Source organism: Calliopsis andreniformis, chromosome 12 (assembly GCF_051401765.1).
Source record: "Calliopsis andreniformis isolate RMS-2024a chromosome 12, iyCalAndr_principal, whole genome shotgun sequence".
NCBI lineage: Eukaryota > Metazoa > Arthropoda > Insecta > Hymenoptera > Andrenidae > Calliopsis > Calliopsis andreniformis.
Window position 1 is genome coordinate 3,150,670 of NC_135073.1, and position 25,945 is coordinate 3,176,614.

General features: G+C 30.0%; 1 protein-coding gene across 2 annotated transcripts; it reads right to left on the bottom strand.

The window, feature by feature from the left end:
• Positions 1-201: 201 nt before the first annotated feature.
• Positions 202-22,135, bottom strand: Pvr (PDGF- and VEGF-receptor related). Of its 2 annotated transcripts, none has more exons than XM_076388361.1 (23): positions 22,001-22,135; positions 12,066-12,190; positions 11,642-11,825; positions 10,166-10,293; positions 9,859-10,003; positions 9,602-9,741; positions 8,408-8,579; positions 7,881-8,004; positions 6,783-6,976; positions 6,548-6,714; positions 6,301-6,436; positions 5,813-5,959; positions 5,550-5,705; positions 5,332-5,471; positions 5,094-5,253; positions 4,906-5,006; positions 4,666-4,816; positions 3,827-4,051; positions 3,424-3,592; positions 2,803-3,037; positions 2,389-2,720; positions 2,199-2,304; positions 202-1,880 (listed from the first exon to the last, which is right to left on the bottom strand). In XM_076388361.1, exons 1-23 carry the CDS (start codon positions 22,056-22,058, stop codon positions 1,191-1,193), a joined length of 4,185 nt encoding a protein of 1,394 aa, XP_076244476.1. In that variant the 5' UTR covers positions 22,059-22,135; the 3' UTR covers positions 202-1,190. The 2 variants fall into 2 exon arrangements, with proteins under 2 accessions (XP_076244476.1, XP_076244475.1); XM_076388360.1 differs by having other exon boundaries at positions 2,803-3,070.
• Positions 22,136-25,945: the final 3,810 nt, after the last annotated feature.

A 25,945-nucleotide genomic window follows, 5' to 3' on the forward strand; every position in this document is an offset into this window, starting at 1 on the left:
CTTTGGTTGCAACACACATGTCAATTTTTGCTACAAAATTTTTGTAGTACATATTAAACCCTGTGAGACGACCCATGTTACATTGAGTATTAAGTACTAATAAATGAGTTCACTTCATTTGTAGCTTATATTTATATATATAAGTTATACAAATAACTAAAATTTATAATTTGATTATCAAATGTATTTCTTTGACTCTTTGAATATCAAATAACTTAACTAGATTTTTCATTCTTATCCACTGGTTATTACTATTTTGGTAATATTGTCTCATTGTTCTTTTATACATTCGTACATTTCTATGTAACCATACTCTTATTATGGTGCAATATTATATCAAATATTCAAATAATTGGTCTAATTTTTTTAAAGACTTTCATAAAATTACATTCCTATATTTTTGGAAAAGTAATTTAGGCATAATACACGATACATATGTATTATCATTAATTATTCAACAATTTCTATTATCCATGCAGTACAAATATTAAACATAGATTTAAATTTCGTGTAAGAGATTTAATACTTACTGATATATAATTTTTTAAATATTTAAGGTATTTTTAACTATGATATACATAGAAAAATGTAAATTACATTAATAAATGAATAATAGTAAGGCACCTTCTTAGTTTGTTTTAATTTCTTTTGATACTCTTATAATAAAATACGATTTATACATTTAATGTTAAATAGTATTTTAACAATGTATCAACAGATATATAAGTATGCCAGTTATCTTAATTAAATTGTACTTTTAAAATTTTGTTCATATTATTATGTTATTTACTCAAAAGTAAGTATTTCCGTTACAATATTTTATTCCTGTTTTCATCAGGTTCAGTTACTGCATTATTTGATTGTACCAACTGAACTTCCGCATTCTTATACTTTTCATTAGAAGAAAGAGAAAATTCATTCACAGATTATTTTCCCTTTCTAAGCAAGTATGACACTTATATACAGCATACACAATTTTTCTTTGAGTCACATAAATGTGCACATACATACATCACTACACAAGAACAGAATTATCAAGCACACATTAATAACAAAACAAAATTATAAAACATGTTTTTTAGCTTAAGTGTTTTGCCTTCTCTCACATACACAAGAAAGATTTGTCCTCCAATTTTGTTGTCAATGATTTACACTAAAAAATCTCTCAAATTGTATATAACACTAGTACCCTAAACTTTCGTTTCATCGACTTCATGAGTGCCTACCAGCACATAACTGGGATTGCTAAATCCGTCAGGCATGTTCTTCCTTAAATCAATTTTTTGCTTCGGAATATTAAGATAATTGTCTTGTGTTCTAATAAGGGAAGGTATAAAATCTTTTTTTGTTACTGAATCCACTTCGCTGCTATCGTTAATTTCTCCTGATTTCTTGTTCTTCTCATTCATATCTATTAAATGAAGATTCCGTGGTGTATTACAGTATCCAGAATCTCGATCAACTGGCTGATCAATTGCTTGATTTTTCATTGCCTGTCTTCTCCGGGCGAATTCTGCTCTTCGTTCGTGTACATTAATCGGTTTCAGATAGGGATCGTCATCTTCTTCCTTCTTTAACATTGGTGACACTTCGACCGCGTCTTCTGAGTCTGACGTGGGTAATGGAAACTCGAAATGAGTTTGTTCTTGATGTGGTCTGGGACTGAATATCCCCGATTCGCCTCTTTGACTTGTTGGACTCATACACATATATGCTGCATCTGATGGGTTTTCGGATCCAGGTGCATTCACGTATTCGTGAGTAGGTGAAGAAAGCACAACGTGATCCGGAGCAGATAACATTGTCAAGTAATCATTTTTACCACTCTCCAGCATCATTGTATTCATCTCCATGTAAGGAGTATTTAAGCTGATATAATGCTGAAATCATATGAACATTTTTTTTAATATGGTATTCCAATACTTTTAATGACAATGTTAACAAACAGTTTAGTTTATCAAAAATGTAAGAAATATTTTAGTTTATCTACTAAAGTCCAAATGAAACACGAAATGTTTTATGTGAATGCTTTTAATCTGCTTCCTTTTTACAGTAATAATTTTTGTAATTTGAAGTATGAAGGATACCTAATAACTAAAAGAATGGATACTTCTTGATACTATCATGTCTAGTTTTAGAAGCATATGGAGATTATTTATATAGTAAAATAATTGTAGCATAAAAAACGAAACACTTACCGCCCTGACACTTTCTTCCAATAAGCTACCTATGCTTTCAACTAATTCTGTAAAACTTGGCCGTAAAGTGGGTTTGGCTTTCCAACATTGAAGCATTATATTGTAGCTATAAAATTAAAATTAGATTTTGAATGAAAAATTCACTATCCTTTTTTCCATAATATTATATTGTATAGTAAATTAAACTTACACTTCAGGTGTAGCATATTCAGGTTGTTCCATTCTATATCCTTCTATCAATTTTTGATACTGTTTCTCAGCTTCCATTCCTGGATATGGCGTCTCAGCTAACGTGAAAAATTCCCACAGAACTATACCAAATGACCAAATATCTGACTGTGTTGAGAAAATTCGATCTCTGATTGATTCAATTGCCATCCATTTTATTGGTAGTGGACCATCGCCTTTCTTTTTATAATTATCATCCTTATACATAGTTTTTGCTAGGCCAAAATCGCAAATCTTAACTATATTATTTTCAGCCAACAAAATATTTCTTGCTGCTAGGTCACCATGTAACACCTAAATTTTACATATTTATGCTTAGTAAAATATTTAATAAAAGAAAAAAGAGTTAGACTTGTCAAAAACAAGTGAAATTTACTTTTCTTTGACTGAGATATTCCATTCCTCTTGCAACTTGGAATGCCCAAGATAATAAATCTTGCGTACAAATAGGTTTTAAGTTATGATCCTTATAATCGCCACGATAATTGGATCTCCATCCTGGCTGGGATGAATTGTTGCTGAGAACGCCACCATCTGGTGTCATGCTAACGCCATTAGAATCCACTGTACCTTGATAATGTACCGATTCAGTGGCAGAATTCGCGCTAAGACTACGGGAAAATGACAATGCCACATATTTTATCCTGTTGTGCAAATAGAAGAAAACAGAGAGATGTTAACACCGCAAACCCCTTTGCATGCACAATAATTAGTATTTTTGATATGCTGTTACCAATTAGACATAAAAAGCACGATTTGTTTTGTTTATTCTAATTAGCATTATTAAATCCAAGTAACATTTCATTCAAAGATTAAAAGACAATGTTAATGTATCTCAGTTATGAAGTTAGAATTTACTTCAACATTGCCAATAATATTATTATAAAACATTTAATTCAGTTTTAATTAAACAGAGCTTCGAAGTGAGCGTTTCTTTTAATTTTATTTTGTATTAATAATTAACAAAGTGCATATAAAATCTATGGAAGGGACAAACCTGTTGTTACTGCTAATGCTGGAACTTCTGGTTAGAAGATCTATACCAATACTAGGATCAAATTTACCAGTTGATGGATTGATTTGATTAATAAAATCAGATCTGTGACGTAGTAAATAATTATGCAAGTTCCCAAACCGACAGTATTCAACAATTACTAGCAGCTCTCCTGTTGAAATAAACAATAATTATGATTAGTATTTTCTGTGTATAACTATTTATACAAAGATAGTATTAAAAAATCTACAATTTTTATGTATATGTGTATACATAGATAATATCTTCCACTTATAATATTAATATTGATTAGGATATAAAGTAATGAGAAGAAATAAGATAACTGTTAGTAAAAAGTAGAAATAGTAGATAGATGAAGAGAATCAATTTTTAACTGAATACGTACGTTTCGAAATATTTTTTGTACAAGCACCGAGTAAATTAACAACGTTTAGATGTTTTCCGAGATGAACCATAATTTTGAGTTCGCTTGCGAGCGCTCTGACATATGTGGGATCGGCTGTACGGCGAACCATTTTTACAGCTACTGTAGTAACTGCTTCATCTTCACAAATTCCTTGAGCATCTGCTTTCATGACAACACCGAAAGCACCACTTCCTAACTTTTTCCCTAGCATCATAGAAAATAATGTTATCGAATGACGTATAAAAGCATTAATTATAGAGGGTGTTTGACAACAGGTGTCAACAAGCTTACGGAGTAATTCTGCACGCTAAAAAGACAGAAAACAAGAATAATAAAAGAGCGTTTGAGACCTCATTTCAGAGTTCTTATTTGTTGAGAAAACGCATAAAATTTTCGTGAAATTTGTCTAACTTGAAACTTATTCTAATGATTTCTATGTCTGATCTATAATCTGGCTAATGCACGTCGGCAGTAAAATAAGTCTCCAATTAGATTGATTTCACGTGTATTTTAGACGCTTTGCAGCAATTAACAACTGTGTAACGAAGCCTTAAACACATGTTTTTATTCTTCATTTCCGTCTTATTTTAGTACGTTGGATCACTCTCTAAAATTTCTGAAATCGATTGTCAAACACTCTACGTATTTTTTAACAGGAGTGAAAATACATTAATTACAACACCTAATCTACATTTTAATTTGTCTTAACATTTAGTATTAGTATTTACTTTGTAAAATATTAGTTTTACGTCAAACTTTTATTATTTTTATTTGCTTGTTTATAATTTAAACATCTACACTATAAAAAGTAACTTTACCTAATTTTAGTCTTTCTCTGGGAAATTCCCATTTCTTGTCATAAGGAAGTAATTCAGCTTGATCATCCACAGTTAAATCTGGATTTAAACACTCTATGGCTCCTTCTTCAAAGTGCATCAATCCAGCCTCCATTAGCTCTTTTCTCATAATCTAAAATAGCATAATATTCGTCAAAATTCTTAATTAGTCTTTAAAGATTTTATTTCTTAATTCATGATCCTGTTTAAATTAAAAATCACCTTTTCACGGCGAACTTTGATTGTGAAATAAATTACCAAAATTACCACCACAAGGACTAAGAAAAAAATCAATATGAACAGTCCTTTAGGGAGCTCCTTTCCTATAAAAATGTCATCATAATGTCATTAATAATGAAAACTCTCACATAGAATCCGAAGCTTTGTTATTTTTTAATGTAATAAATTACCTTTGACTATTATTTGTTGATAAGCCTCCACTTTTCCTATGCGATTTTCTGCTCTACATGAATACTTTCCACTATCACTTTCTAAGAAATAAGTAATATAAAGTTCTTGATAATCATGAAGAAACAAATATTGTTCATTGGCTCTTATTATTGCGTCGTCCTATGAACAGTAATTAAGGGACGTGTAATTTATACTGTTAATAGTGTTCTAAAACTATTACCAATTATTATCCCTTACCTTGTACCAAGTAATATTCGGTTTTGGCATTCCATTCGTGAAACATTTAAGCACCACAGTTTTGTGACCATGTGTATTTAAATTGATTGTCATTTCATTCGATTCCATATTAGTATTTGTAAAGTTGGGTTTCCGAGCATCTAAAAAGGAATAATATTAGTAAATCCACAACTTCTTGAAAAATAGAGCAATCTGCCAAATAAAATAGAAATAATTACCAAATACTTGTAGTTCATAACTTGTACTTTCTGACATCTTATCTACATTATTTCCTCTGCAGATGTATAATTTCGCATCCTCCTTTGTTACATTTTTAATCTTTAAAGTTGAGCGATAAGTGAATGCAGTTTTGCTTTGACCGATTGTCAGTCTGTCTAACAAATTAAGAGAAATAATTACCTAATGAAATAATACCTTTTGTATAAAATACATTTGTCGAATTATTCTGTTATTAGTACAGATATTGAATAAAAATAGTTACTATTTTCTAGAATAGGAGTATCGTCCTCGTTTAACCATACAAATCTATCTGTAAAGTTGTAAACAGAAGCAGCACAAATTAGTTCGACATTGTCGCCTTCGGTTGTTGGTTCCTTTGGTTCAATTATACCAAATCCTCCATTTCCATCTAAAATAATATTAATATATTTTATGTACTGAAATAACTAAATTAGAAAACTAAGAAAGAAATTGTGGGCAGTAGGTACAATAAGAGCGCGAGGTCGACTGAAGACCTTTTTTTGAGTATTCGCATAATACATTTCATACTGAAAGAAGTATATTTCAAGAGAAAGAAATTTCATTTCAATATGCTTACAAATTTTTTTAATTAAAAACTTTTTAAGTATAGCTTAAACGCTCCGATTATCGTCTAAAATATCATTATTCCCTCACAATCAGGTGTTTGCACTCACGCCCTTTTTGCGAATAATGCCTCAACTGTCAAAAATTACAAATAAATAATTTTACCAGATACAAAAATGGTTTCAGTCATTGAATCGCATCCAGCAACATTGCAAGTAGTGCACGTAAGTTTACCAGACATTCTGGTAGTCATTTTAGCTGTTGAATGAAACAAAGTCAATCCATTGTCTTCTGTTGTTTCCTGCGCAAAGCTTTCTTTGTTATTACAAGAACTTTTCATTTGTAATTCATAAGTAACGTTATGAAAAGACATAAAACAGTTAATGTTGAAATAAAGAAAGTATATACATACTGGTAAGGTGGTCATGGTTGCATTTTCACAAGAGGGGTAATGAGGGCATTCTAAAAAGCTCCATGTAATATTAGGTTCTGGAAATGCTGCCACGTCGCAAAATACATGCGCCGTTTGATTGGGCATGAAATAAGAAGCTTCTACTTTTACCCAACATATAGGTTTAGCTGAAAGAAACAATATAATTAGAACTTTAATCATATTACATTTTACTTGTAAAGTAACAATTATTTACATATCACTTCCAAAGTAAAGTCCAGCGTTTCCATTGTGTCTTGATTACTAGCTTGAAGAGAATAGATTCCCATGTCATAGACATCCAAGCGATTAATTCTTAGGATCGTTGAAGAGGTTGTTGTTTGAATCGCGTGCTTTGTTTTTTCTGGAAATTTCCAATCTCCTGTGATTTCTTCTCCTTTCGGATTCAGCCTACACAATAATATAATAATTTCAAGGTGTGATTTGTATCATTTTTTAAAGCTATTTTTTATATTTCCTAAGATATATAAAATAAATTTGTTAATTTTTGTCTGATTTGTAAATTATTGTTTGCCAGTAATTCTCTTAAAGTTACAATTCTGGTTTATTCTCATATAACAGTAAATCTATGTATGTCTTCACTGAAGTAACAGCGAAGGGCACCTCGTCGCCTCTTGTTGCTACATGTTTCAAAATGTTTCCAACAAACACCTACTTATAAAAACGTGTTATTCACACTAAAGCAACATAATCTGAAGAACATTTGGATTCTGTTTCGATTTCAAGATGACATTTTTTGCTAGCAACAGAAATGAAGAAACCTGGAGAATCGTTCGGAAATAAACGGTATCTTTATTACCAAAAAGTTTCTCGTTGTTGCTTCAGTGGAGGATAGCTTTAGGTTCATTTAATTGCTCCTGTTATGGATGCACTTCGTTTTTATGGCTTCTTTCTTTCTCATTTCGGACACTGATGCGTCAGTGTGTCATTCGACAGTTTGACAAGGCTAATTATAATGTTAGGGAAATGTTAGGAACAGTTTCCAAAAATACACGAGTTACTCCCGAAAGCCTCAACAATGGAAATTGTATGCACTGGGCCGTAAAAGCCTCAAATTTCTGACCTTACTCATGTAGTTCTTCAGAGGTCAATGTGATAGTAGGAATGTTCCAGCAATAATCAATTGCACCGATTCTGGAGCAATTAAATGAGCCTTACTATACGTGTTCTTTGACTCATTTCCCTGAGCGTTCTCACCATTGATAGTTCCAAGATGAATAGCTAATGTGTACCTTGGGTAATAAGGTAACATGTGCTATTCTATATATATTTTACAGTCTATTAAATATATTACCATTTAAGATAGGGTTGAGGATAAGCATTCACATCTACTACCCATTGCACTTTATCGCCAGAATTGCGTTGGTAATGTCTGTCTTTATCTTGAGGTGTGAGGATGATAAATTTCTTGTCTGGATCTATAAAGCAAACAAATATTATTCAACATGCCATTTGCGTATAAAAATAACGTACATTTACTAAGAAGTATTCGTCGAAATTAATAACGATCTGTGTTTCTAATTATAGCAACGCGACATAAGTTTTAGATTGTGCAGAATCTATAAAAGATAATGGATACAGTAGTTAGTTTTTATTTTACGTGTATAAGTAATTCTATACAATTTAATTGGACTAACAAATTTTTTACGGTTTACCATAAGAAAGATGATTTTAATTATTTATGTCTGAAATTAATACTGAATTGTTAGCATAGGAGGGAAAACTTCACTGATTTGAATGTATCATACAGGTAACAAGGATCAACTTTTTCATGTTCTGTACATAAATGTTTATAGCGTCTGTTATTATTACTGAACTAACCGTGGATTTCGATGTATGTTCGTGTTTTTTTCATGTCATCAAAGGATTTGATCGTACACTCGTAGATGCCTTCATCCTCGGCCGTTACATTTTTTATTACTAATTGGAGAGTGGCTCTTCGAACGTTCGCACCGCGCACTTCACTAGAATGATAAGTGCTCATTCTGTTGCTCTAAAATCATTTATTAAATTTACTATCGGTTAAATTCAAGCCTATTGTATGCAGTAGCGTGCAGAAAGTTATGGAAAGTCACTTTTGTGTATTGTATTATACAGAAAAATGGTTAGATATATTTTCTGATTAAAGACAGTAAATCCTAATAAAAAAAGAGTAGGTAATAGCATCTATATGATTAAGAAACCTTAATTTAAATATTAACAAGAATTTATTAAGATATTCTTCATTTTAAAGTGAATTAAGTAATTTATTTTATTTTTTATCTCGGGAAAAATATAGGTACATGTATTAAATTGTACAAAAAATATTTAAATGTGTTAATTTTATAAATCAATAGTAAGTAATCCACTTAAATTTCTTTATTGATATATTTGGACTTTGCACTGAGTATTTCACACAGTGCCTATTTCATTGAGGAAATACTATTTACTATTTCTGTTAAAGATTAACGTAAATGAAATATTTCACACTTGAGTTATTTCCACAGGACCTGAAACTATTTTCTATTTCACATTTCCTATTTACTATTTTCTGTCTTGGGGCACGTGTTTTATTCCGCACGAGGCACTTATGTGACGACAGAGTATCAGCATCGAATAGTTTGCCTGTAACGCAGGACAAAAGAGGACAAGGCACTTCAGTACCTGTGAAAATAACTCATGTGTGAAATATTTAATTTCCAATATACTTTAGAAGAAATACTAAATACTATTTCAAAATAGTATTTCGGTCGGTTTCAACTAAAGCATGCGTTTGAAATACTATTTCACTGGTGAACTACTTTCAAATTAAATATTTTATTTCCAATGTTCTTTACTAATTTGATGAAATGGAAATATTTATTTCCTGTGTCTATTTCAAATACCTATTTTCTCTGCATATATGTAACTTTTATTAAAAGTACCTATAACTCTTAATTGAAGTATATCTTATAAAACAAAAATAATATGAAAGTACTATCATTCAGAAACTTTTGCACGCTACATCTATTGCAAGCAAATAAATAGTGCTAATACTTGTATAGGTGTGCTCCAATTGAAAACATAAAACATATCTGCATCAAGGTCCGTAGTGCAATTCGCGTACATAGTTTGACCTCGTATTACGTGTTTCAAAGTGTCTTCAAGTATCTTTGGTTCATGCAAATTTTGTTTTCCTAAATCAAAAGAAAAGATTTACATCTTAGAATCTCAAGCAGAAAATTTTGGAAACGCAGCTGTATGTAAATGTCTTGAGTAATATTGCAGAGCGGCGAAGCTAAATTAACACTCACGAAGCACGTATAAATGATAATTGACCTCTTGTTGCACCTTGTCTCGTTCTATTATACAATTGTAATAGCCCGAGTCTCGGAGAGTAAGATTCCTCAGTGTAAATCCAGTTCTTGGGTCGAAAGAGTACTTATCGGGCTCAAGGTCCTGTGAATCGTATTGCAATAATATATAAATTATACATACATATATAATATAGAATTGTAAATACTGTGATTAATTTTTCTTTTAAAATTAACGATTGGAGTTGGTGTTTTTGTTGTTAATTGTCATCAAGATTTACAATTAGGGTCAGTAGGAAATATTTACCATTTCATTGAATTCTAGACGGACTGTCAAAAGAGGTGACGTTGGTCTGCAAGGGATTACAGCAATTTTATCGATGGCTACGTGTAATGGCGTGGATCTGTCCAGTTTGACAAATAAGTTCGTGTCGGCTGAAACAAAACAGCTGATATATGTATAAGTACACTAAATTGATGTGCATATTACGATTGTATAGGCGTGTAATAGATTAACTTATGAAACACTTATTTGGGAGTCATTCGAGACGAATATGGTGGGAACATAACTGCGTGTCATAATTATGAAATTAATTCGAAATTCGATCTCTTGTGTCATGAATGAAAATAAAATTATAATCTATGGAACATATCAAAATTTTGAAATATTTAAATATTTTGAATTTAAAATTGAATTAAAATTTGAATTAAAATTTTAAAGAAGCTTTCATGCTTAAAATTATTTGAGGATCATATAATATTAGATAACATTTAATAAATAAAGAGATTTATTAGAACAATACATCTGTGGTTTCGAGATTTTGAAAAATAACTTTGAAAATAATATAATTTTAAAAATAATGTTACATCTTTACAAAAGAAAGAATTTAATATTTTTTTCTTCTAAAAAATTAGCATCTTCAAAAACAAAATGTTACATAATTCATCCCGTTCGTGACGGTACGTTGCATTTTTATTTTAACCAGAAAGTTAACATAAACCTACGAAAATGTTAAAAAGTCGAATCTTTCTAAATATAATGTTTGCCTATGAGAAATATTTATAATAGTATAATATTTTGAAAAAATTTTGTTTAAAAAGTACTTTAATGTAGTGTATGTAATACATATTTAAAGATAGAATTCTTATGATTTATTTTTTTTAAAAATTAAGTAATCATATTCTTTTACATCAATGTAATTCCACACTTAAAAATAATTAACTTTTGTAGAGAAGCAACTTTTCTGGTAAAACAAATTAAGAAATTAGATGTAGGAAGCTGTATACACATGCATATTTTTTTAACTGATTTCCACTTTATTAATGCAGTTGTTTTGTAATTAATATTACGTTTCACATTTTGCACTCTCCTATCAATCTATACACTGTCATTTATATATCTACATGCATCCATTATTAAAATATTGTTCCTGTTGCTCATTGTCAGTTGTATATTGAAGAATTGAGTTATCCAAACTCATCTAATCTAATCGTTTATCTAATTTCAAGAATGAAATCAAATCTGCAGAATAATTTCAGTTCTTTCTGCGCCTATTTGCCTTAACGACATCTCATCGATATTATCGATGTATCGAATTATCAATAATATTCTGATATTATCGATATTTATCGATATCTCTATCAATAGTTCTACCTTTATTTCAAATATTTTTTAATCTTTTACATATTGAAAAAAATAGGATTTACTTTTTTCTTCTTTGTTGAACTTTCAATCAAACTAATGTATTTAAGTAGATTAATTTGCAACTAAAAATTCACTTACACTGAACGTAAACATAGACCCATGTGGCATCTTGATCGAAATAGGGATTGGTGACTTCAATGGGGTGATCTGCACAACCATACCATCCTGTATCTCCGTATACAGTTTTCGGTCGCTGAAATACAGACCTGTAGGTTCCATTTTCTTCACGGTATTCCTCTATACTGGGCGTTGAAGTGTTAATCTATCGTTAAAGAAAACAGAAATTTACTTATAGCATTCAGCAATTGAAAATGTTTTTTCTTTACATATCTTGGTATTGTAACTAATTTAGAATATAGTTTTATTTATACAAAATATAAAAGAAATCAATTGTTTATCAAGAGAAAAAAAATTCTCTTCAAAGAAATGCTTTTACTGTAGAGTTGAATAATATTAGGACTAACTTATCTTTAGAACCTTTGTTTCTTACTGAAATACTTACTTCCTCGCTTGATTCGTTAGGATAGATGAAGAAAATTTTGTCGTGGCCAGAACATGTTAACGTTAAAGGATCCCCTTCGTTTTTTATAATCTCATCAGTTTCCGCTGTTATATTTGGTTTCATCGCTATAGACAATATACAACAGAAATATAATGAAATGTACCTATTAATCATGTGTCAAACAATTGTCACGTTTATTTTGATTAATTCAACAGCTTATATGTTATTACCCAATATTTGAATAGTTCACCACCTTTATATGAGCGATAATATCGTATATTTTACATAATCAATGAAACGTTCGTTGCTTTTGTATGAATTGTTAATGTCTCATGTGTTACATCAAAGAAAGTTACAGGACAGGTATTGAAGTAACTATTATAGTGTCATGCTTTTAGAGTGAATAGGAATAACTTTTAAATCTGTATGATTTCTGCATAACAAAGAAAGTTGTACAAATATTGGGTTCTCGATCAATTAAAACGCGCTATAATATTGTAAGTACATAAGTTTTAATTGTTTAATTTTTGTTTGAACCTATCTATGTACTTATATAAACTATAGTTGGCATTTACATATACAGGTATTACTTATTTGTATATATCCGTTATATATATCATTTATATATCGTTTACATATTATATATACATATGTATATATTGTATATATTATAATATATAGTTATAGCAAATATGTTGTAAGTGTTATTGATAAGTAATAAATTGTAAGAGAAAAGTACGGGAGTAGATACAAATTTTTATAAATATAGAATATTTTTACTCCTGGTAAAAATACTTAAAAATAGTAAAAAAATTTTGGAACATGATTGTGATGATCATTTTTTAAAGGATTCATTATTATATATAGCGGTCATTATTTTCGGTTTATATTTACATGTAGACGGCCTTCGTGGTTGTACCACGCGTACTAGTATAGCCTGTACATAGGTGGGTTTCAATTGTTAATAAGAAATACGCATTAGCACGAGGTATTTCACAAAATGTCATCGTTTAATTTCTAGATTCATCCCTTAAAATTTTATATAAAATTTGATTTCGTTCAAAACACTCTCTAAATTACAGAAAATGCTTGAATTCTATGGCTGTGAATGATAGATTTTTCCTGTACTTTGTAACGCTCGTATTACTAAATATCGACAGAATTTCGTTAAATTACGAGTTGACTGCAATGCGTTAAACTTTTTTCTTTCGAATGAGTCCATTCTCAACTTAAAATCTTCTCATATAGGGACGAAAAGTCGCAATGTGTAAACCCATGTTTTTGCCTAATTTTGTCGGTAATATCGCCGCTCTGACATATTTGATCGTACCCCATTAAGTAGCTCGAATATAATTTTTCTTTTATATCTCTACTACGTTTTTTAATTTGTCCGTCAGGACATGGAAAAAGTGTCTTTGGCGGTAGATCTATGAGTGGTTAGAGCTATTCGATGGATTCTTCAAAGTCTCCGCTGGATATGGCTTATATGACGTTTGCCAGTTAATTGCAGTGATTGTCAATCCTGCTTTTATAGTTCTTGGCCAATCTGTTTATTTCTTCGTGTACTAAAGCAATATTAAGGTCCTTTCTTATACCTTCATTCTTGATGTACCAGGAAGCGTCGAGTATTGAACGTAGGGTTATCGATTGTTAAGCTTCGATCTTGGCTATATGGCTCTTTGCAGTTATGTTTCACAGTGGGTTATAGTATGTTCATATAGATCTAATTATTAATTTGTAAATTAGTAGTTATTTGTATTGAGTTTTAATGTACAATTTTATTCATAACCAGGTAGAATCCATTAGTTTACAAGAATTTATTAGTCATGAGGAGTTTATAAAAGATTATAAATTTGATACCTAAATATCAACATTGATACATTGAAAAAGTCAATTACTGTGCAGAGTTTAGTCACTGCCGTGGTTGTACAAGTAATTGGATCTGAATTGATAAAGCGTGATTAGGTTTTTGGTAGAAATGTGCGAGTCAACCTAAAAGTCCTTAAAGGTATATGGAGAAGTTTCTACTTGATGGAAGCTGCGGACAACCTATTAAACCATTTATAATCTTTTTTGAGTTTTGATCTTTTGTTTTGATCTTCTATTTACTAACTAATACATCTGTTCCCTGTTTAGCTAAATTTGTACAATCTTTGCAGCAATATGTTGCTTCCTCGTTAATTTTGAATCAAGATATAATTTTAAATATTTCACTGTTTTCGTCTAGGGTATATCTATATTGCTTAATTTCACGTTTGGTACTTAATTCTTACTTAATGTAAAGGTAATAAACTTGCACTTAATTATCGTAACTTTTATTCTTTTCTTAGAAAGCCATTTTTCAAAATTGGTAATTTAGTCTTGTATATCGATTGTTTGCAGAAAGTCTTTATTTCTATCCAGCATTGCCATATCATCCGTGAATATTAAGATAGTACTCCGAAAATAATAATACTAAAAGTTATTTATATTTTTTTGGAAAACTGTAAAATTAAAATATAAAACTAAGGTATATTGTAGAGTAATCACTAATCACTGTAGTATCAGTTTATAACATGAGTGTTGATCATTAAATATACATATACTATGTAATGTAACTGTTCTCTATAAACCATAATGGTTTACGGCACTAAATTTAAATTAACACTTTTAGTGTCAAGATATTAATCTTTCGATATTAGGACACAATGCTAAATTGCTGGTTGGCACTAGGATTAAAGTGCAAAAAAAGTAGCGAATTAAAGCATTAAAACAAAAGTAACGAAATTGCCTATTCTACATCCTTTGTAGAACGTTCATCCTAAACCATTTAAATATACGAAGTGTTTGTTCGTTTTAACAAGTATTTAACTATTATAACAATTTTGATCCAAATCATTTGCTCTGGTAGATCATTGCTTGACGTTTCATTCATAGCTACATATTCTAGAGGATAAATATGTACACAGATTTGACTAATCAGCGCAGGAAAGAGATTAAGTAATATTGGAAGCGGGATCAACGCTTTTAGCCGCAATGTCCTGCGGATGATTGGTTTTATCCGATCTTTTTTCGGTGATCCTCTTTATAAAAAGCCAAACGCGTTGTTTCGGCTCTTTTCTGCGCAAATGCAACCGTCCCTAGGAAGGAAGTCCTTTCTTTCCTCTTCTGATAGTGCGGCCAGCTTATCAGTGAACAGTGCCGTTCCATGAGAGAGACACGATTCAAATGAATTGAAATTAGCATCAACTAGAATTGCTATTTGCTTCTTGCGCAAATCGTTATCGCTATTGTATAATTTGACTACATCTCACTATTTCCATATCTTCATGTTACCCACGTTTTCATGTTGTTGACATCAAACTTGGACACATTTTATTTGAAATGAAATAAGAAATTACAATTTGAAATAATTATTAATTTCAAAAGCAATTTTATTTTCTGCGAAATTCAAATCAATTATTTTCAAATATTTTATTTGAATTAACTAATTCATTCAAATCAAGTAACAAATAATCTAACATGTCAGAAATTGTGGTGAGATTACCTACTGTTTTACTTGAATGAATTTATTAAATTCCATTTGACGACAATAAATTATTAAATTCAGAATTCGGAAAGTTTACTCCCAAAATTGTTCTTACTATAAATATATTTTTATATATATAATTGGATAATAGTTGGCTAGGCTTGTATGCATGTAGTGCTGTAAGAAAATGTGTGAAAATATTTTTGACGTATTTGATGATGTTAACATAATATGATTAGAAAATATTTGAGAAAGTATTTATATATAGCTAAATAATGAAATTATCTAGAGTGAAATCATTTCCATGTCTAAATAAAGTAACGCATAATTGTTTCAAAATAACATCTATCCAATGAAGGTAATATACTATTTTCAAATAATTATTTTTCAAATGTTCTATTTCAATAATGCTCAAGTTTAGTTGAAGCCAAAATGAAATCGATGCAAATTTCTCTATATCGGAACTAAATGGTGGCGGTGATATCATTAATTTTCTGTTCAGATATATGAGACAATACAAATCACGATTATAATTAAATATGATTAATCTTTCGCTTTATATTTTATTCAAAAGTTGAACTAAATTTAGAAAACGCCTTTACCACTAATTCTGCATATCATTGCTCTGTATATGAGTCATTCACAGGTCGAAGTCACCAACCTCGTTTTTTGAGTTTTTAAAAATGTTAGTGCCAACACACGTGATTGATGCTTAAATTTTTATATTTAAAATAAATATAATTATCTGTGTTTTGTGGAGTTAATCGATTTAGCAAATCAGCGGTTTACATATGTCTTATCGCTTGTAAAAAAGGTTCTATTTCTGTATTAATCTATAACGAGCATAATGGGACACCCAGTATACACATATGTGTGTTTGTGAAAGTTACCACGTACATATTGAGAAGTTATGATAAGAACTACCACAGCCTACAGTGGTAAAGGACGAAGGAAAACGAATGGTCCCTTGTAGATTAAGTATCATGTAGATAGTTCCTCTCTGCTTTACGGCCATATGGATTCTTATCGATTAAATAAATAGAAATGTTGGAGAGTTAAAATTTCACACACTGTCTTAAATGATGGGTCATTTCAAAAAATTACATAAACATGGGAAAATTTAACACTGGAAACATTTTTTAATTTTGACAATCTTAATTAATGTAATATTTTTTATGAGTAGAATTTATGAAAACAAATATATAAAGTCATTTTAATAAACAAGTATTTAGTAATTTTTATTTACAAATTTATATTGTTAAAAGAAATAACAGAAAAATTTATATCACTTTAATCATCGGCACATAATAAAATAAAAGAAATTAAACAAATTTTAAGTTATTAATTTTTTGAAAACTTTACTCTTCACAATAATTTAATATTTATTATAGTTTGCAAAAGAAAATTAAAAACAAGGATCAAATTTGTGTAGATTTTAAAGCGTATTATAAATATGAATAACATTATTAAGTCATCATTTTTATTGATTTCCAAACTGATTTTGAGAAAACAAATGATATTTCACGAATACTATATGCTTATTCAATGTTTTATGTACAGTTTGTATAATATCACTTCATTGAAGCTGACAAACTCTAAGTATAACTCAAATTTTAGCTATATTATTAATTATTGACTAATTTATTTATTATAATATTAATAGTGAATTTTCAAAACTTCTTATAATTTAGAACTTGTGCTACAATAAATCGTTATTCGCTGTTTATTTTGTGGAATTTCGCTTAATTAAATTCGTTGAATTTGTCTTATGGCGTGCCAAAAGCTTCTGAACACGGCTGAACGCATGAGGGAGCTTACGGGTATTTTTGTTTGCGATGTAAGGCCGTTTTAATAAGTTCAATATATTAATCTATACACGTAGTGTTATGAATTACTGCGCGTCGCCATTTCTTCCTCATAACCTAGTATCCTAACATATTTCTTATTCTTTTTTTTTGTGTTATAACCTATAATCATGTATGTAGATATATCTATACAGTTTGCAAATAATTTATTTTATTGCTGCTTTTACTGCGTCATTATACAAATGTACAGAAAAAGAACAAATCTAACACTACTACATATTTGCAAATTGTATATTTTTACAAACAGTTTTGGTCATTAGATTTTCAAAGAAACTGTGCACATGGAATAAAATTGTCTGCCGATGTTTTAAAGAGGTATAAACTTTACAAGTTGTAACATGCACGGTAAGGCCTACTACGTCGGTAAGCAAGGTCGTAAAATGTTTCATCAATTCGTGTCAAGGGATTCCGCCTCGTCGAACCTTCCAATGTTCGTTCAAGCAGTTTAAGCAACAGTTTGGAAATGACAATTCAGTTAAAGACGGCGCGCATAATTGTTTCATACCGAGCTATTATACGAAACTAATAAATTCATTATTTCTTATTAGAAAAGTGTATAGGGGATAGTACTCATTGTCAGTTGAGCTTCGTAATTAATATACCGCTGTGAAATGATTAACCATCATTTTCCACTTATTAGAAGAAACGCCCCTAAAGTCGTCAGAATCGATTCTCATCTAAAAATATGTTGTTAGATACTACATTTCAGAGGTAATTTTATTTTTACATTTCAATTCATATACACATTTTTTTTCTATTTGTTCAGTACCACTATTGCTCAGTTTGCTTTTCTTCCCGTTTTATTGATTTTGATATTAACGATAATTCATTACTATATTTCATCTGCAAAATATATAAAGCTTATGAAAATAGAACTCATAATTCATTGAGCTACATCCCTTAAATTTAAAATGGCAATTTCTGAGTTTTAATAATTAAGAAATTTGTAGATATATCGAATCGTTTTGGTCAACGTCGATACTGGTTAACATTTTACCTACCAGAAGCCTAATAATAGTCTTATAATAGAATTTACCGGTAGGTAAAGTGTTAAGTTTCATTTCGTTAATTACAAAAACGTTCTAATTCTGAAGAAATCCATTTAGATCGTCCTTAAGTAAAGATTTCAAAGTCGGTAGTATTTTTCTAATGGCTGGTTTCGATAAAAATACAATTTATGTGGGAAGAAAGTAAACAGAAAAATTTGGAGTATAGCACGTTTCCCAAAACCAGGTAATTATCAGAAACAGATAATTTAAGTAATTTCTGTTCTAAGAAATTCCAAAAATAGCCACATATTCCGACGTTTTCCTTATGTTCATCGTCAAACGATGCTTGACCTTAAAATACAAATATTTGATTAACAAATATATTGAAAATACATTGAAACAAGCAAAGTATTTTATTTCAACAAAGTACGCCACTGGTACTAACATAAGTGTCCTCACAAATAATAATCATTCGAAAGACTGCGTCTGACCACTTTGATGACCATGAAGCAAGACACCTTCACATTTTATTTATTCGTTGATGCTCTGTCTGCTTCGGACTCGAGCAATAAGTGTTCAGCACTTATAATAAAATTGAACTATAACCAGCTGATATCTTACATTCTTTTACTTTGTTCTGATTTCTTCAAGGTCATTTTGTATCAATGTATGATTGTATACGTATATGTAATATAGTAGTAAAACATTCAGTTATTATAATTGAGTATAGATGTAAATACTGAGGGTAAGAGTTATGTTTATATGTATACTATATTTGAAGGAATTTTCTAAACGATTTGTCAAGATTTCTACACTTGTCCCAAAACAGTTTGACTGCTATAGGAGTTATCGCCTATCGGTCTCTGGTCCTACAATATTTTGTTTTAAATTCTTTTAGTAAACATAAATCTATTCTTAATATGGAAAGAGGATCTAATTTAGTATGTACAGCGAATTGTACTCTGGCTTATGAGTTAAAGAGTAGAGTACGAACAGAAAGCTTATTATTAATTCTTCATTCCGACTTATTTGAAAAAATTACATTTTGTAACCAGTTACATGCAGTTATAATACTAAATACCTCATTTAAAATTTAAAGAAAATGTTCTTTTATTTTAGAGTATTTTCATTTATTAAGTATATCTGTAACTTACTTATTTGTAAAATATTATGTATTAGCGTCTGTTTTTCATAAGAAGTAAATGATAAATAAATACGACCAACAGAATTTTTGTATAAAAGTTAATTTAGAAGCAAATATAAGAAATTTTTCTATTGCTTTTCATCCGCTTTTCTTCGAAGGGTAAAACTTATTTCATCTTTGATGAGTCTGTCACATGTGGTATCTTTCTACGCATAAATGTTTTGCATCTGCACTTAACGTGCGATACCTCTCAACATTTATCGACTTGATTTTAATTGTAAGCCTAAATGCTCACTATATTTAGTATTCTTGATATAAACCTTAATATTTATAAATCTTTATGGAATATCAATGTTATTGGATTGTTATTTGAAATGTTATTTAAATTGAAAATGTTATTGAAACATTAAATGTATTATTTAATTATAAAATTTTGTTTTAGGAATGAATATAATGTAATGAAAACACGCTTAGAATATTAAGAAATCGCGTGATAGTGCGAACTATACCAAGTTCTATGTAACACGTCATTCCATAAGTAATGTCGTTTCTCATTTCATATTTTCTTTGAAGTCAATGGAAATATTTTGAAAAAGGGGTTGAAAAGTTATTGGAAGGTAAAAAGGAGTTGTAGAAAGCAATAATCTGTATTAGTAATAAAGTGTAACTTTAAATCCTTCAAAATGAACTATTATTTAGTTATAGGTGTTATGCATGGAACGATCTAATTAAAAAGTATTTTTCGGGTGCTTCTATGTTATTTTTTCCAGATATATTTGAGTTTTTTATCGAGAAATTAAGCGAACTGACACACACCAGTCTACAATTAAAGAATATTAATGCATATATACTAGGATCATCTGGAAAATGCTTTTATCATACATACATACAATTTATACCAAAATAGACATAAATGGTAAAATACATATCGTACAATATTTATATCAAAGTAAGAATTACATTAAAATTAAGAATGTGTAAATTGAAAAATCCGAGAAAACAAATACAAAGTAGATTTGCAAATTGATTTATTTAGGATGAAAACTGTTTTTCTACTTTCATGGTGTACATTAAAAGTGTAGAATACTTAATTCAGTGAATGAAAAAATGATCACCACATAGAATATTTATGAAATACTGACTGAAACAGTTTTAATAGACATGGTAACTTCAAGCAACAAACGTTTGATGATGCCAGTGATCTCAAGCAGAGATAGGTGTACAGAGTATACGATTCACAACAGAGAACTATTATAATATAACTGACCAGGAGTAACAGATGTATCGTCTTAGTCATCAGATTTTAATAGATATATCTAATTCAGCCTGGGTGGAGTGAATTAAAAGATAGATAAAATTGCAAGATATGCAGATAAGGATCTAAAGAATGAAAACTGGAATGATTCAAGCTTATATTAAAATTTTTTATTAAATATTCCTTCTAACCACATTTCAAATGTGAAATACACAACGAATGATTCGAGTAATCGTCTCTATTATCGTTTAAAAAATAAAAATTCGATAGAGGATAATAAAGATATGTAATAACACTTCGCAGAAATAATAAATCGCGTAGCAAGGAAATGGAAGGAAAAGAATAATATTTACATATTATGAAAGCTTTAAAACAATTGCACGGTAGAAACTGTACCGCACAATGTCACAAACATACGTAGCTGAATACAAATCTGTGACGCTGGTAACACGGAATTTACACATTGAAGAGGTCATAAGAAAAACAGCTCTTGTCAAATTTTACGATTATTTAAATCAGAATATATATTTTAGTGGTCAGAAATGAGATTCACAAAATAAACTATACCATCAAAAACACCACATGTGTACTACGATGAATATTTTGTTAAAATCAGCATTAATCAATTGAATAAGAACTAAAGATGCTGTAGTATTGTTTTGCTCTCCTAGAAAAAGAGAAAAACTGACAACGGTCGTTTCTGTTACGAACTCTTCAATTCGATGAGTTAAAAATTCTTAGCATGCAAATATATACTGTGCCATTTGTATTGTACCATTGTTTTGTATTACATAATAAATGGTACATTCTCCTTCCAAAGATAAAATCTCAAACAATCCCGAAAAAAACAATTGCCCATTGTGCCGACAAATCGATGCAGTAACTGCGATTTCGTCGCATGCATTCGTCAGAAACATATATGTAACATTACTCATTCCCGAAATTACCAGCAAATATACGGGTTAATACGGTTAAAGACATTTCGTAAGTGAAATTCCTTCCTGCTGTGCAAAACGTCGATCTCAATGTGACACTCGTTTTAGCGAAGAGTCAGAAAAACCTGTTTCGTATTCCTCAAACTGTGACTCAATGGTGCCCACGTGATCATGACGCTACGCTGCTGATCGCGGACTACAGGTGGGTCGGTGACAGGTAAACGCCAGACTCTAATTACCTTCAGAGTGCAGAATAATGACGAGAGCGAAGAAGAATCCACTCGGTAGCCACACCATGGTTCTCTCTTGAGTCACTGTCGCGATTTCCACTTTTCTGAATTTCGACAGGAACACGAGAGCGACTTGGTTCCACGCGGAAGAGTGCTCATGCGGAGAGCTCTTCGGCACCGATCACGAGCGTTCTACGCGCACTTTCCCACTGAACGAACGGGTTACGATTCCACGAGCAGGCCCCACCCCGGCCATTCTCTGCGTCCCAACGACTATGAGTTATCGGTGACAACGTCATCGTTTCACTCGATTTGTTGCGTACTCGAACTTAATCGCGGGACTCTCATCTCTGCTCGTGCATTAAATTATATCCCCATTGAGAGAAACATCTTGTCGCCTCTTGTTGTTGCATGTTCCAAAATGTTTCTAATATGCATCATCGTACAGAATCATTTTATCCATACTGAGGCAATATAATCCGAGAAATGATTGGGTTTTGTTTCGGTTTCAAGGAGAGATCTGTTGCTGGCAACAGAAATACGAAGAAACTTGGAGAAACATTTGGTAATAAGTATCGACTTCTTTAAGATATTAAGTAGCAACCAAAAGTTCTTCGTTGTTGCTTCAGTGAAGACGTAGCTTCACGTTTCAAGTTGAATGTAAAATTTCATAGTTGCTGGTACTTATAAAATGTTTTGGTCTATTATTACGATTTCGTATTGCCAAAAAAGGTGCTGCCAAGCAATAAAAAGTATGTCTTTGATAGAAGTATCATGTTGTTTTTAGCGTCACACAGTCTATCAGCTATCTAACAAAAATTAATAACCAACTTCTCTGTTGACACTAATAAACCTTGCAGAGTCTTTGAAAACAGTTGCTAGATTTCAAAAAACTTAACAATTAAACAAGTGAACTCCAATTATATTGAAGCATTACTTTAAAATCAGGGATCGAAAGAGTTATCTTCCATTTTCAAAAAAATTTTGTTTGAACTCGTATCTTTCGTTCGTCCCTTGACACAGTCTTCGTCTAAAACCTAAGTACTCACATTAAATATTTTTAAAATTAATATAACTTTATATGGTATGCTATATACTTATGTAGTTATATAGAATTAATAATTGTTATATAGGAACGATGTATGGTAAATAAAGAGTATACAGAAAAAGGCAGGAATGTTAACTTGTAGCATTTCTCAGAAAACGAAAATTTAGTTTTCAATATAATGTCACAACTTCATATTTTCTCATATCTCAAAATAAAATATCATTTTATCTTTTTATTTTATTCCGCATTAATTTTAAATGTTACTCGTAATTTTAAGTAATATACAGGGTGTCTCGGAGTTTCCCCGGCAAACTGCGAAAATTTTATTTATATACAAAAATAAGAACACAATGTTGTATAAACTTTGGCAATAAACGCTTTATTATAGAGTTATAAACAAATAATGTGTTTATTTAATCTGAATAGTTACCTGTTGTTTATCATTTGGTGACAATCAGTTCTATATTGTGAATAGTTAGTGTAATAGAAAATGACTATTTCCATTGTTTATGGATGTCAAGCTTCTATTGGTAAGTTTTTACATGACAATAAATCGTAACTTTTATATCATGGCGTTGGTTGTGAAAACTAGATGTGACAGTGAAATTTAATGCTACTGCCTAGTTATACAGTGTCATGACAGCAAAAGTACCTTATGCAAACAGACGAAAATGATTTTGAAATGAGAATTTAAAAATAGTAAGTAATCACTATTTATTGTATTTACTATTAATGATACGAAATTGTTTGTTACCAGAAATAAAGAGTATGTACCTACTCAGATCGAATAAAAACAATGGATCTTTCATGTGCTATGATAGAAAATACTTGTTATCTATTTCATGCATTTGTTTATAACTCTATAACAAAGTATTTGTTATCAAACTTTATATAAATTTCTTTCTATTTTTGCATGTAGTTAAGTCTTCGCAGTTTGGCGAGACATCTCCAGAACACCCTGTATAACATAATGAAATCTAAAAAATGAGAACTCTTTCAACAATATTGTATGCAGAAAGATGGAATGTCAAACAAAATTCTTTTTATTACAACTTTCTCTTGTGTAATTTGCTTTTCATTTCGGACCTTGACCAGAAATGCAGTATCGTTGTCTTGACCGTCGCCTTGGCGTTTTCGTTTTTTATCTTTTAGTCTGGACGTCATCTTCGAGAGTTCAGAGTAGAATTTTTAGGCTTTTTCTCTAAAAAATATGTTTCAAACTTGTAGGTCTCCGAAATATTGGCGAGACCTGAAACATTCTCCTTCCTTGTACTGTATTTCTTTAATATTCCCAATTTTTTGTTGTACATATATACACCTCAGTTTCTTATAACTATAAAATTCAAAAAAAGTTTAATTTACAATGCAATATATACAGTGATAAAGAGAACACACAGAAACATATAAAAAATCTTAAACTGAAAATTCGTTAAAATTGACATTTCCCCTTTTTCCCGTGGACCCTTTATATGGTTTCAATTTTCATTATAAAATCTCCCATAATTGGATGAGGGCAACAATAAAAATGTATCACGCTGAGTCTGTCAGATTCTATATCAATAGTTAAGGATTAAGAGGACATCTGTTTCTATGGAATTTTTATGGAAGAAAATATTACAATTAGAAATTGTTTTAAAAAACGTTCTTGTAGAACAGACATTTTAACAAACAAGTTACTTTTGAACTTTTATTAGAAAAGGTTTCATAAGTTAAATAAAATTACCAAATTAATGCTTATTAGTTTAATTTAACAATGTAATACATATAATTAATATACTTTTTTAGAATAAAAGATATTAAAATCATAATATAAGTAATTAATAGTTTCATAGGAAGTATTGAATAGAAAAGGGAATATGTCAAGAATAATACCTACATGAAATTTGTTTAATACTTTTTTAATTTTGACGAATAAAATATATATCTGTATTACAGAAAAACTTTTATTTTTATTGTTTATAATTCTTATTGAACATATTGTTAGAATAAACAATCTTAGTTTTGATTTTGGATTTCTATTAGACATTTAAAGTAATTCATTTTTCACTAATTGTATTATCATTATCAAGTTGTTGTATATTGTATTCTGTATCCTGGAAGAGATCATAGATAAAATTATTACAGCCACGAATCTCCAACTTTTTAGTATTGAATCATTTTTCTAGAACAATCACGATTTATCATAAACAGATATGTTAGAAAGATGAATCAGATAAACAAAAAGTATAAGGTTTATTTCTATTTAAATCTTTTTAATTTAATATTTCTAAATATTTTAATTTATGTTGTACAAAACTGTATCAGAAATGGAAAAAATACAACAGAATGTTTAAGCGTATAAATGAACCATAAAACTTCTAATTTTTATTTCTGTGTATCGTTATTGGAATTTTCAGAAATTGGTATAAATAACATTTAGTGTTTGTTCAATAAAAGAATAATTATATTACCCGAGTCCGATATTTGATTACGAGTTTGATGTTTGACAAGTCAAGAATATGGAAAATTGAATTACAAGGAATTACAATATTTTTACAAAATTGTAAGATAAACGATTATTTAAGAATTATTTAAGATAATCGAAATTATCTTTTCAACAAATTACCTGAAAAATTTTTTGTCTTCTTCTGTTTGACAAGATATATTTTCTCATTTTCCTGTCTGTCAGCCAATATACAATTCATATTCACACGTATTTCGTGTAAGCCTACAAAATTAAGTTACTTCAGTTATGCAAGATTCATACGCACACACCTCGCCTTCTATTGCATTTCTAAAGCAGATGCCAACGCGTACAAGCGCGTGAAGGTATTATAAATAACTTGCATAAAATAACAAACACTTTCTAACGTAATTCAAATCTATTGCGTTAAGTCTTTAGAAGATAAAATTAGTACCTATATCTG

Coding starts and splice junctions, on each gene's coding strand:
- Pvr (XM_076388360.1), bottom strand. CDS start 22,058: ATGGTGTGGCTACCGAGTGGATTCTTCTTCGCTCTCGTCATTATTCTG. Junction 11,826..12,065: donor CTAACGAATCAAGCGAGGAA/GTAAGTATTTCA, acceptor CTTTAACGATAG/ATTAACACTTCAACGCCCAG. Junction 2,305..2,388: donor GAATATGCTACACCTGAAGT/GTAAGTTTAATT, acceptor TTAATTTTATAG/CTACAATATAATGCTTCAAT.